Below are 13,670 nucleotides of genomic sequence, written 5' to 3'. Positions count from 1 at the left end.
AAAGGAAAAAAAGAATGCATCAATGGTACGATCATCGTCAACGGTGCATTCTCATTATGATGAATATGATTATTTGCAAAATTTTGATCAAGGGTTAGAATGGAACAATGAATCAGAGCATGATATCTTCCCTAGATCATTTTCCGTTCGCTATTCTAATCGTCCTATGGTTTAATTAGATCTTCAAATTTCGATTGATCTACATTGGTTATGGAATTGAGAATAGGGTTATTTGAAGACATAGTTATTCAAATGTGATGATAATTTAGATTTTTTTTAATTTTTTTTTTTGGCTTTTCTTCCCTCTAAACATACTTCTTTTGTTGTTAATTCGTTTGAAATAATCCCTGGTAAAATTCAAGTTGAAAGAGGTCTCATGAAATTGTAAGACGTGATCGAATTTGTGCCAATTACCAAAGGTAATTTGAAGATCCACCATTTGAGTGGTCACAGTGACAAAAGCCCAAATAACGGGCCCATTATGAAGTTAATTCTTTAGTTTTTACCTAGGCCCAAGCCCCAACTGTCCAAGTACTTTTCCTTGACGAACCATTTAATAGAAGACGAAAACGTCAAGTGTTGAAGATCAAGATTTTATTTTTTTGCCATTGAATTAATTGTGTTTATTGTTTATGTATTTTAGTAAATACTTATAAAACAATTTGGAACTGTTAGTTTCAGACTGGTTGATAAAACTAGAAAGTTTGAGCATTTCTTTAGAGCTGTAAGATAGAAACTTAGCGAATACATTTTATTTTATTTTTTTTATAAAAAATACCAAAATTTACCCTGAAATCAAACTTCATTAACAAATTTATTTGACTTTGCCTTTCTAGTCATCTTAAAAACACCTCCGCCTATTTTATTATACCGGTATCTTTCACTATAAAATTTTAGTTTTATGCATACATGTATGTGTGTTATAGAAATTTGTTGGTATTATCATTAGTTGACTGCATTTCTGAGTACTTATCTCTAACAAATGTGCAAATATTTATGTATAGTTTTACAATCAATAAAACCACTTTGCAACCTAAATAGTAATTCAACAAAATATCTGTAAGATATCTTAATAAAACTAATAATAGTTTTGTAACATCACTTTTATCTATAACATACCATAAATTAATATTTAGTTTTTTTAAGACCATTTAGGTATAAATTCTTTGATGCATGTGTCGAGAGATATATATCTATGTTTATGTGAAATAAAGACTTTTAGAGTTTTAGATGTGATCTCATACAACAATTCCAATTTTCCATATATATTTGATTACCCTACACAACCACCACCGTCACTTTCACTAGAGGCTGATATTTTACCTATTGGTAACTCATATTAACAACTATGGTTGTGTTCAAACATCAAAAATACAATTTTGTCACGAATTTGATTCATTTATCACAATGTATAATCTTTACAACGAAATATATATTAAGCCTAATGTACAAATGTGTTACATGTATCAAAATATATGAACTACTGAATTGTATCTAAAGTACTGGTTTGAAATGGTTAATAGTGGACCATGGTGATGTATGTGCAAGGACTTCTTCAAAACTTGAAGATGACTCAAGGGTAACTTGCATATACAATTAGAGTAGCAAAATCAACCTTTTTCTATCTACCCTGATTCTTGTTACTACTTATGAACTTATCCCTTGATTCTGTTACTAGTCACTTGGTTTTGTCAATATCGAATCCACAACTACGTAAGCAATACGTGTGGCTTCATTTGATCGAGTTAGGTTAAGTCGGGTCGAGTTAAAGTTAAGCAACAACATTATTAATCTAAGATAAGATGTGTACAAGACAACAATTTACATTATTTGGATGAAATGGTTTGACAAATTTTGGTTGCATTCAAAGACATTCTGTCCCATGAATTGGAGGTATCTGCCTCCATGTATTATATGCAAACAACTTAATCAATATAATAAGATGTTTGTTAATTTAAAACCACATAACTTGACTGAAATGTATCAACAAAATCAAATGAGATTTTTTTAATTGAAAATGTGGATTTATACAAATTCTAAAGGTTAGCTTAAAGAGTTTAATATAGGTAGGTTATTGTCATATTCATTTGGAGTGTGGGTAAAGGTATCTTCTAGGTTATATATAAATTAACAATTTAATCATTCCAATAAATGTTCTTTATATATTTAAATTCAACTGTATTATTGCACTAATCCCGTTTTGACATTTTGTTGTATGTAATGAATTATTAATAATCTTTAGAACATAAATCATTGCAAGCTTCTTTTTTTTTCTTTTTTTTTTTTATGATTACGGTTAAAACAACAAACCTATGTAGAAATCTTTTAAAAATTGGTTTTTCTTGCGTGACATGATCCGTACAACAATTCTTTAGGCTTAGACCAAGTTCAATCCAATTTAATTTTCATAATTATAATTACATTATATTGAAATTTGATTATCCTATTATTGTCCAAACACGAGTTTGATGGTCGTTTGGTGATTTATAAACTTGTTAACAAATTTATTTTCTATGTTCGAGTGGCTCCTTTAATTACAAGCTCAAGCTTAATAAAATATTGTCTCATAGGTCAACTTCAAGCTCGTTTAACATTAGATTCATCGTGCTTATTCGACTTATTAATCTCAATTCGTTCTTTCAAAAAGATATAATTATATGTAAGCTTGCAAACAATATATGAATAATTTGTAAGATGGACTCGTGAAAACTTGATCCAAGGTTAGAATTATTAAGCTTGAGTTCGAATATTTTTCAAACATTTAGCCTCTGGTGAAACTTGCATGTACCATAGATAATGAGATGTTGACTATAGACCGTCACAAAAACTCCAAAACTTGTCATCTCGAATGATGGTACTAAAAAACTTGGGTAAAATCGGAAATGCTTTTAACCAGCTGGACTGTCCATCATTCACAACATTCTCATCGTTTATCTTAATCTTAATATATACTATAAGACAGTTGAACTAATGACTAATTAACCAATCACATCGTTCGATTTCATAAAATTGACTTTTGATGATGTCATCATTTAGATAAATTACAAATTAAAAATCATAATAATCATTATTCAAATATATTATTATATTAATTATTTATATTAATTTGCAGAAAAAGTCTCATTAATTTACATTTTTTTTTGTTTTCCATCAATAATTTACACTTTTTATCCCTGAATACTTAATTTATATTTATTTTTAGTCATCAACTTGAGAGAATTTTTTAAAAATTATAATCATTTATTAAATAAAAAAATTTAACATATGAAATATTTTTTACAAAAAAATATTTATTTGAAAACCTAATGACTTATTAACAAATACTAGAAGAGTCCTAAATGTTATCAAAAAATATAAAAACAATCCTAATTATTATCATATTATCATAGAATAAGTGATTGGAAATAAACATATGCGTGTTATGAACATGCATCATGATTAAATACATATACTTGAATGTCAAGTTCGGGATCACAAATATGTTTATATTTTAATTCTTAATTATTTTTTCTAATAATATCATATTATGAGTACATCTGTTTCAAAATATATTATGATGGAGAAATTATTATATATAGCATGTGCCTTGTGAAATGACTACAGCAAACAATTACATCAATATGTCTAGGCTAATAATGACAGTGAGGAACCTATGATTATTGTACTACAACTTGCAAAATATAACCCTTAAAACCGTGTTTTTTTAAAATTGTAAGCTTTTATGACTTAAATATATAAAGATCTAATATTATTAATATCGTAAATCCCGTGTCCAGTGTTGGACATGGATCTAAAATCTAGTTAACTACTATTTGACTCTTCATAACTAAGGATAAAAAAGAAAGCAAAATTAGAATAGAGCATGAAATTTTGGAATTTTGGAATCGAGTCAATGGAGTTTAGAGAGGACAAACGGATTTGTTGGCTCAACCCCAATAACTTCCAATTACGTACCAAATGGAATATAACACCTTTTTTCCTTCTTTGGCCCCTCTAAACTAATCACACTTTCTAATCAACTAATCATATATCATAAAGTCGCCCAAAAAGAAACACAATCGACTATACGACATTATTCTTATTAGTAAATTAAGATGGGCGAAAACTTTTTCCTTCAACATTACCAAAAATGTCTTAGATATTCTAACTTCATAAAAGATAGATTTTTTTTTTTTTTTATTGTTTATTAGTTTATTACACTAGATCGAGCCATCCTTGTGGTACGTATGAGAGTTTAAGGGCGTCTGGGAGCCTCTATTAAGAATCTATGTGGCTCGGCCTCTTCAAACGCATCACATATGTACTCGTAATTCTATGATGAAACTAAAACAAGGGTTAAAATCCTTCCAAAAATGATGTTACATACTTAAATTAGTCTTTCATATTTATACTATATAATCACAAAATTAACAACATTCACCTCTATTATTATAAACGTTTTTTTTTTTTTTTTTTATAACCGGTTAATTTGGATAGCTCACAAACAACATTCACCTCTATTGTTATAAATGTTTGTTTTTTTAAACGGTTAATCTGGATTACAACTAGAATATCATCATATCACTAACAATATAACCCGATAATATTACAACAGATCAAACAAAATTTAAAATCTGACCCAACTTTAACTTTGCAAAATTACAACAATATTACAAATGTTAAAATAAATCAAATACAGCTCAATTGGCTCAACATGTAAACGGCTGACCCAACTTTGACTTTGCAAAACTGTTCCAATTCCAATATTTCAAATCCCATGCACAAAATAGAAACTCAACCAATCACTTTCGAAAAGCAAACCAAAAAACCATACTCACTCACTCACTCCCCTTTCTAGCTCCTCTTTTGTTCTGCTTCAACTACTGCAAATAGTTTGACTTTTTATTTCTTCCTGCAAAATTCAAACCCCATTTATACACCTTCCTAATTTCAACCTTCTTCTGTCTGTGAATGGGCAGCAGAAACGGTGCCCATTAATGGTGTTTCTCATTCTGACAACTTCATTTATACTCCCTTTTTCCTATTTCCCATATATACTTACACGTATATCTATCTCCATGCAACACTAAATATTTAAGTCTATTTCACATCTACATCTATATATAATATATTTTCTTTGATGAACCCAAATCATACTTTGTAACTCAAGATTGTATCCATGGCAAAACAGGTAAATCTTTTCCTATTTCCATTACAACTTCTTGTTATTTTGTTGGTTTCATTTCAGTTATTTACCCATGTAAACTGTCAAAACTTAGATTCTGTTACTACTTTCAAGGCTCTTTTAGATGTTAAAAAGTCATTTACTGATGACCCACAAAATGTTTTAGAATCTTGGTCAGAAAAAAACCAAACTTTTTGTTCTTGGTATGGTGTTACTTGCACTAGGAAGTTTTCTCAAGTTGCAAGTTTAAATCTTTCTGGGGTGTCTCTTAGTGGCTCGATTTCGCCTTCGATTTCGATTTTAAAGAACCTAGTTTACCTTGATCTTTCATCTAACCAGCTTTCTGGGCCCATTCCACTTAATATATCTGCCCTCACTTCCTTGCGATCTCTTTTGTTATTTACCAACCAATTGTCTGGTCACATTCCGGCTGAGCTCGGTTTGTTATCGAGCCTTCAAGTACTCCGAATTGGCGATAATCGTCTTACTGGCCCTATCCCTGGCTCACTAGGTGATCTTGATAACTTAGTGGTTCTTGGTTTAGCTTCTTGTTATCTTTCAGGGCCAATACCACCAGAACTAGGAAAGCTATCTAGGCTAGAGAATTTGGTAGTACAAAATAATGAATTGGTGGGCCCCATCCCGCCTGAGGTCGGAAATTGCTCGAGTTTGGTTACGTTTACGGCGGCGGTTAATAATTTAAATGGATCGATACCGGATGAGTTGTGTGATCTTAAGAGCCTCCAAACATTGAATTTGGCTAATAATAGTCTTTCTGGTAAGATACCAGAAAGAATTGGTGAGCTGAGTCAGCTCGAGTATTTGAATTTTTTAGGAAATCAGCTCGAGGGGCCGATTCCCAAGTCAGTGGCGGAGCTAGAAAGTTTATGGAATCTAGATTTGTCAGCAAATAAGTTAAGTGGGGAAGTCCCTTGGGAATTGAGAAACATGGGTCAATTGACATACCTTGTTCTGTCAAACAATAGTCTTTCTGGTACTATTCCTAGGAATATATGTTCTAATGGTAACAAAACATTGGAACATTTGATTCTTTCACAGAATCTGATTTCTGGTGAAATACCAAAAGAGTTGGGAGAGTGTTTGTCGTTGAAGCAGCTTGATTTGTCGAATAATACACTCAATGGGACGATACCGATTGAGCTTTATAATCTAGTCGAGTTGACGGATTTTTTGCTCAATAACAATACACTGACCGGTTCCATTCCTCCCGCGATTGGAAATCTCAGCAATTTGGAGACATTGGCATTGTATCACAACGCGTTGGAAGGCGAATTACCGAAGGAAATTGGGATGCTTAAGAAGCTCGAGATTCTGTATCTGTATGAGAATCAGTTTTCAGGAAGGATCCCGTTGGAGATGGGAAACTGTTCAAGATTACAAATGGTTGATTTCTATGGAAACCATTTCAGTGGCGAAATTCCTGTTACTTTTGGGAGGCTCAGCCAGTTGAATTTCGTTCACCTGAGACAGAATGATTTGTCGGGAGAGATTCCAGCAACTTTCGGAAACTGCCATAAGCTCACCATCATAGACTTGGCTGACAACAGTCTCACTGGTGGAATACCCGCGACCTTTGGGTATCTGCATTCGTTAGAACAGCTCATGGTTTACAACAACTCATTACAAGGGAATCTCCCTACAGAGCTAAGCAACCTCACAAATTTAACGAGGATAAACTTCTCGAACAATAAGTTGAATGGTAGCCTTATTCCTTTGTGTAGTTCGAGTTCATTTCTATCCTTTGATGTCAGTATCAATGAATTCGATGGTGAAATTCCATCCGAGTTTGGGAATTCGCTTTCTTTTCAGAGGCTAAGGCTGGGGAGGAACCGATTCACGGGGAGAATACCGTCTGCATTGGGGAAGTTACGTGACTTGTCGTTATTGGATCTGTCGGGCAATTTGCTGACGGGTTATTTACCTCATGAGCTTTCAATGTGCAAAAAGTTGACTCATATTGATCTCAATAACAACCTCCTTTCGGGATTGATCCCTTCATGGCTCGGAAACTTGCCTCTTTTGGGAGAGTTAAAGCTGTCATCTAACAAGTTTACGGGCTCGATTCCATTGGACCTATTTAACTCCTCGAAACTATTAGTACTTTCACTTGATTCCAATATGCTTAATGGGAGTTTGCCTTCAGATATCAGCAAGCTTTCATCTATCAATGTTCTAAAGTTAAGCAACAATCAAATTTCGGGTCAAATACCAGCAACTATAGGGAAACTAAGCAAGTTGTATGAGATCCAGCTCTCAAACAACAGTTTCAGTGGCGATATCCCAGATCAAATCGGTCAACTCACGAATCTACAAAGCCTTTTAGACCTCAGTTACAATAGCCTGACTGGCAGCATCCCGACATCCATTGGGACACTATTGAAACTTGAGGTGTTAGACCTATCTCATAATGCATTGACGGGCCCTGTACCACGAGAACTGGGACAGATGAGTAGTCTGGGCAGGCTTAACCTCTCTTACAACAATCTTGAAGGTAAATTAGATGACGGGTACTCAGACTTACCGGTCGACTCATTCATCGGAAATCTCGGTCTTTGCGGGCCTCCGCTTGATCATTGTCGGCCCACCAAAAACCGACATCAAAACAGGCTGAGTAAAGGATCCGTGATTGCAATCTCAGCTGTATCTACCATAGTTGCAATTGGGTTAATGTTTCTTGCAGCCATGATATTTTCCAGAAGAAACAGGTCCGGGTTTGTGAAAGCTGGATACGGATCCAGCACCTATTATTCATCCTCATTTTCATCACGGGCGCAAAGAAGACCGCTCTTTTTCAAGCATGGCTCAACACGAAGCGACTTCAGATGGGATGACATCATGGAGGCCACAAACAATCTAAGTGATGAGTTTGTAATCGGGTCAGGAGGGTCAGGAACAGTCTACAAAGCGGAACTTATAACAGGAGAGGTGGTAGCCATCAAAAGAATACCATGGAAAGACGATGTGTTTCTTGATAAGAGTTTTGCAAGAGAAGTGAATACAATTGGTCGGATAAAGCACAAGCGGTTAGTAAAGTTACTCGGCTACTGCACCAACAAAGGTGCAGGATCGAACTTGTTGATATACGAGTATATGGAAAATGGAAGTGTTTATGATTGGCTTCACCAAGAACCAATAAACATCAAGAAGAAAAAGACCCTTGATTGGGAAGCGAGATTGAAGATTGTGGTTGGGTTAGCTCAAGGTGTGGAGTACCTTCACTATGATTGTGTTCCAACGATCATTCACAGGGATATCAAGTCTGCAAATGTTCTTCTAGACATAAACATGGATGCACATTTGGGTGATTTTGGTCTTGCAAAAGCCATCACTGAAAACCTCGACTCACTGGCTAGCAACTCTAATATGTGGTTTGCAGGGTCTTATGGTTACATTGCTCCAGGTACACTTTCAAAGAGCCTAAAGTTTCTTAATATTTACATATAAATCTACATATATGGAACTGATATATTTGTCATTGGAAACAGAATATGCTTACACCTTCAAGGCGACAGAGAAAAGCGACATTTACAGTATGGGGATAGTGCTAATAGAGTTAGTTACTGGAAGACGGCCGACAGATGGAAGTTTTGGTGAAAATGTAGACATGGTGAGATGGGTCGAGTCTCGTATTGAAATGCAAGGACCGGGACGTGAGGAACTAATAGATCCGGATCTCAAACCACTCTTGCCGCACGAAGAAAATGCTGCTTATCAAGTACTTGAAATTGGACTTCAATGTACTAAAACTGCTCCTGCTGAAAGACCGTCTTCAAGGCATGTGTGTGATCTTCTCCTGCATGTAGTGAAGGATGGAGCATCTAACGCTAAAAAGATGAGTCGAGATCCATATGCATAGATCAAGCGAATTTCAATGAGCATGAAGTATTTCGACTAATTTAGAAAATCTAAAGGTCCATTATCTTGACTTTTGTAAGCATCTACTGTATATCATTTTTCAACCTTACGAATTTGTATCCCACGCATTAAAAGCAAGATATTATGATGGATTTCTATATCAAAATGTGTTCAGAAAAGATCCACTAATAAAAAACAAAAGATTCATCAAGTTCAGTACAACAATTTATTCTTATTTGAAATGAGATCGATTGCATGTGTTTAAACGCAACATCGGATAACAAAAACAGGAACATAACAAGAGCGTAACAGCCTTACAACAAAAGCAGAAGTAAGATGACTAGAAGAATGTCATGAACAACATAAAAATTGTAACGGAAACAGCATCCTTAATACAGACCGTCTTCCAAATGTTCTTCATTCTATTACTCTTCATCTTCATCTGCATTTCAGTATTGAAATAAATTAGGTTTTTACAGCAATAATAAACAATAAAGTCAAAGTATTTATATGGATGAGAAATAAGAGCAAAGATATAACAAAAGAAAACTCAGTATCATTGTATTGTTCAAGGATCTAGAATTTATTTTGACTAATAGTAAGATGTTTTATTTTCAGCACAAGCGCCATGGTGGTATCCAGTATTTATACGTTTATCACACATTCAAACTATGTAGCCATCACCTGACACCAGTCATATAACCTTTTTACTCATTAACTTATTTCAAATTTATACAGGTATCTTAGAATCCATCACCCAGCAACTCCAGGTCAAAAGATTCTTTCACTAGAAACATGAATTTCTTGAAGAACCTTTACTAACAAAACATTTGTCACATCTAGTTGCATTCATATGTACCATTATAAATAAAAGGTTAGAGCAAAATTTTCAAAGCTAATAGCCTATTATTAAACATAGTAAAGTTGTGGGTATAATATCAGTACAGGAAAAAATGTTGCAGTAAGCATTCATATCAATATAAAGATAAAGACGGCAAAAATGCAGACTATGGGATCGTTTACAGATATATATGAATAAACTACATAACTATCATTAATGGAATGAACAAAGTTTGTCACTTGGATAAAAAAAAAAAACTAAGCCTAACCTTACAGACTTACAGTACAGATAACAAATGCTAAAATAATGTAGCCAAGTTTAACTTTTATACCAAGTTACCAACGCATATGCTACTTAACGGTTCGAGAGGCATAAAACAAACTTTTGATTTGAGGTCTTGTTAATTTATAACTATACAAAAAGTGCTTTATTGTCAGTGAATGCTATTCTCTAATAAACACTTCTTATTCTTACAATCAATATCTTAAAATAAAAGCTTGTTTAATATTTCTAGTTACATTGTTGATTAATATTTTAGATTTTCGTTTGGAAAGTCGAAAAACTTTATCCACAAAAGCATCCTCTAAGGAAATAAAATATATAGGCTATATATGCAAAGTGCAAACAGAATTGAACTGGTCAACTTATGAGTTTCTTCTTCTTCGTTGTACATTTTGATATCACTTGTTGTCTTAGGATTATCTACTACTTGTTGTTACTCTATAGCTATATCCAATATCTTTAGGTAAATCATACTCTGCCTGTATGAAAAGCTCACCTATGAACCCTATTTGTAATTATGTTATACATTCAAGTCACCATTTGTTTGGTTCTATTCTTCAATATAAAATATCCACATTCATATCTTCTGGTCAAAACTGCTCAATGCATAGGCTATACAAATGCCTAAAAGCCTTTTAAATTACTAAAATTTAATCAAATGTGAGAGTTGGGAGTTGGGACATTAAAATATGCTTCGATGTACTTAGAAACTCGGAAGAGTTAGAGTAACATAGATTTTCGGGGTTATAAAATACAATCAAACTTCTAAGGCTATTTATTCTTTTGACCCAGATCCATGAATGGATTTACCGTTCCAAGCTGGATAAAAGGCCTAAAAGGTGTCAACCAGAAAAGTGGTTGCATTTTTTGTAAGAAAAAAAAGGTTAGTTGTGCTATGGTTATAGTCTGACATTAGGACTGATTAGACTATACTGTATAGTTTAATGTCCTAATATCAGACTATAACCATAACACAACTAACCCTTTTTTTTCCTACAAACAATGCAACCATTTTTCGCACATTCAACTTCAAAGGGAACCAAGTTTCACCTATTTTGCATAAACTGGTACCAGAGAGCGACACGGCTGCTTTAGTCGGGAACAAATTAACTTAGTTGCATTCATTGGGAAAAAGAGATACTTGTTTTGTTATTTAGCCATTTTCCCAAATATATATAAGTCTGACCTTTCTTTGGGTTGTCTCTAAGGGATATGCGACACTCCTTGTCTGAGCTAGTAAGCTGTTCTTTGCAATCTTTTAATAACAGTCAGATTAATTAATTATAATTAGTACGTCAATAGTCTCATATTATTAGCCAAGCATCCACTTGGAAGTTGGAAGATTGCGCACTTGTGCCATTTGTCATGTTTAAGACTTTAACCTTATAAGCAAACAGTGTTCAGAAGCTGGCTACTTCATACTTTACCAAATGTCTAGGGGCTTCTCAAAGCGTGCTCACCAGCAGGTTTTCCTCCTATTTAGAGAACCCCAAAGTATCATCTACTGCACATCGAACAGTTTTACATGCTAGGAAAGTAGAAGATGTATCCTTCATCACACCAAAACCATAATCTTCGTAAATCGTGAAAACAATATAAAATCATATCAGATAAAGTCCACCAACGATTAGAGTTAACTTGCATTATAACAAGCATACCACTTTCCTATAATCTCGTCGGCGAAAAGCTAAAGACATAGAGATGTGAATTAACAGGGTCACAAAAAATCAGAACATAAGATATTGTTTTATCTTGATCTAAACTATCATATAAAGTTTGAACGAGGGTTTTTATGGATGCAGTGGCTCTAACTTTCCTATAATCTCTTCAGCGAAAAGCTAAAGACATATAGATGTGAATTAACAGGTTCACAAAAATTTCAGAACATACAATGTTTGTTTTACCTTGATCTAAACTATCATATAAAGTTTGAACGAGCGTATTCATGGATGCAGTGGCTCTAACTTCGTGTAAGGGTATGACTGTCTACATCTTCCTCCCTAAAATCCGCATATTTGTGGAATTGGATATTGTTGTTGTATACTAGTATATTACAAAAAGCATATACATCTTAAAATAAGGAAGAGAGATGCCTTTCTTGATTAAATCATGCATGCATTTGGTTTGTAATCCAATTTTATTATGAATATGGTTTTAAAAAAGTGAAATAGGAATGAAACCAAAACTAAAACCCCCTCTTTGATAGGTTTGAGAAATCGCCATTTTTGTGTGTTTCATACCTGCTTTTTATTCCCATTTCTCTACCCTCAAAGCCTCACACCCAACACATCTTTTTGCCTTCCATTTCCTATCTTTGTAACCAAACCCCCCCTTATATTATCGGAACATTTCTAACATATATTTATTAAATTCCAAATTTTCTTTCCAAATGTGTTCAAATATACGACTACGATACACACCATATAAATCACATACCCAAAACAAGTAACATCAAAAAAAAAAAAAAAAATTCAACAAACATATTCCAATTTAAACATCAAAAGAGTGAACACAATCAAATAACTAAAATTCTCGGGTTAGGGTTCGATACCAAAATAACGGCGTTCGTTAGCGGCTTTCGCCTTTTCCAGCATGATATCGAGGTCAACTTGAAGCTTGGCATCCCATTTCACTAGCTGATTTGCAAACACAGCCCCTAATCCCATCCCCAATAGATGCTCCCACGGATCTATCATCACAAATAATAACAATAATTAAACATATATATATATATATATATATATCTAAGATACAAAAATGATTCATTTCTGATTTATTGAAAGTGGGTCAGTAAAAAAAATAAAAACTTACGGCGCATATAAGGGAGTTTACGGAGGGCATTGGAATACATCTGGGTGCCCAAACCAAGTACTGCTCCGACCATCGTTGCTGTCACCGGCATCTTTTCTTTGTGTCTGTCTCTGTGTCTGCGATTGTGTGTGTGTGTGTTACTTGGGTTTGGGAGATTTTGGTAATTGGGACCTCACTAGTTTAGTTTAGTTTAAGTCATAAAATTCCCTATAAAATTTATTACTAACCAAAATGGTCCTTTAACATTTAAAAAAAAAATTCTTACGAAAACGGTCATTTTATACTCCAAGATGGTCATTACCAAAATGGTCCTTTACCAAAACGGTCATTTTATACTCCTAAAATAATAATAATAATAATAAATCTCTTACCCAATAATTCCAAGGGGGTGGAATATAAACCTCTTATGCATCTAAATGGGGCAAAAAATCTCTTACATACCAACTTTAATACATAAATAATATGACAATCCAATTATTTTTTAAAAATACTAAAAAATTAGCATGTGAGCGATTTTTCATTTAATTTATGTATCTAACAATCTCATACTCACTTTTCTTATAATTCAATATCTATACTACTATATAAAAATATTCATCCTCTTATTTTTTAAAAATGATAGTAAGAAATTGGTTGCAAATTAACTAAATTACACTTATTGAATCATCATCTTTAAAAAGAGTTATAAAAATTACC

The 13,670-nt window shown here is 33.5% G+C and overlaps 2 protein-coding genes across 2 annotated transcripts; one reads left to right on the top strand and one right to left on the bottom strand.

Annotated features, from left to right (window-relative positions):
* The first annotated feature begins 5,158 nt into the window (after window positions 1-5,158).
* LOC122604479 (LRR receptor-like serine/threonine-protein kinase GSO1) lies at window positions 5,159-9,233 on the top strand. Its single transcript, XM_043777373.1, has 2 exons — window positions 5,159-8,585; window positions 8,671-9,233. The coding sequence occupies exons 1-2, from the start codon at window positions 5,159-5,161 to the stop codon at window positions 9,039-9,041; spliced, it is 3,798 nt and encodes a 1,265-aa protein (XP_043633308.1). The 3' UTR covers window positions 9,042-9,233.
* Window positions 9,234-9,252: 19 nt separating this feature from the next.
* Window positions 9,253-13,145, bottom strand: LOC122602658. The gene is made up of 3 exons (XM_043775255.1): window positions 12,975-13,145; window positions 12,715-12,852; window positions 9,253-9,482 (listed from the first exon to the last, which is right to left on the bottom strand). The coding sequence occupies exons 1-3, from the start codon at window positions 13,063-13,065 to the stop codon at window positions 9,466-9,468; spliced, it is 246 nt and encodes an 81-aa protein (XP_043631190.1). The 5' UTR covers window positions 13,066-13,145; the 3' UTR covers window positions 9,253-9,465.
* Window positions 13,146-13,670: the final 525 nt, after the last annotated feature.

Source organism: Erigeron canadensis, chromosome 6 (assembly GCF_010389155.1).
Source record: "Erigeron canadensis isolate Cc75 chromosome 6, C_canadensis_v1, whole genome shotgun sequence".
Classification (NCBI taxonomy): domain Eukaryota; kingdom Viridiplantae; phylum Streptophyta; class Magnoliopsida; order Asterales; family Asteraceae; genus Erigeron; species Erigeron canadensis.
The sequence above is the reverse complement of the archived record's forward strand: the minus strand, read 5'-3'. Positions and strand labels throughout refer to the sequence as shown.

Excerpts from the sequence above, each read along its gene's own strand:
- LOC122602658 (XM_043775255.1), bottom strand. The coding sequence starts at position 13,065 with ATGCCGGTGACAGCAACGATGGTCGGAGCAGTACTTGGTTTGGGCACC. Across the intron at positions 12,853-12,974 it reads TAAACTCCCTTATATGCGCC|ATCCGTGGGAGCATCTATTG; the intron begins GTAAGTTTTTAT and ends TTGTGATGATAG.
- LOC122604479 (XM_043777373.1), top strand. The coding sequence starts at position 5,159 with ATGGCAAAACAGGTAAATCTTTTCCTATTTCCATTACAACTTCTTGTT. Across the intron at positions 8,586-8,670 it reads TTATGGTTACATTGCTCCAG|AATATGCTTACACCTTCAAG; the intron begins GTACACTTTCAA and ends CATTGGAAACAG.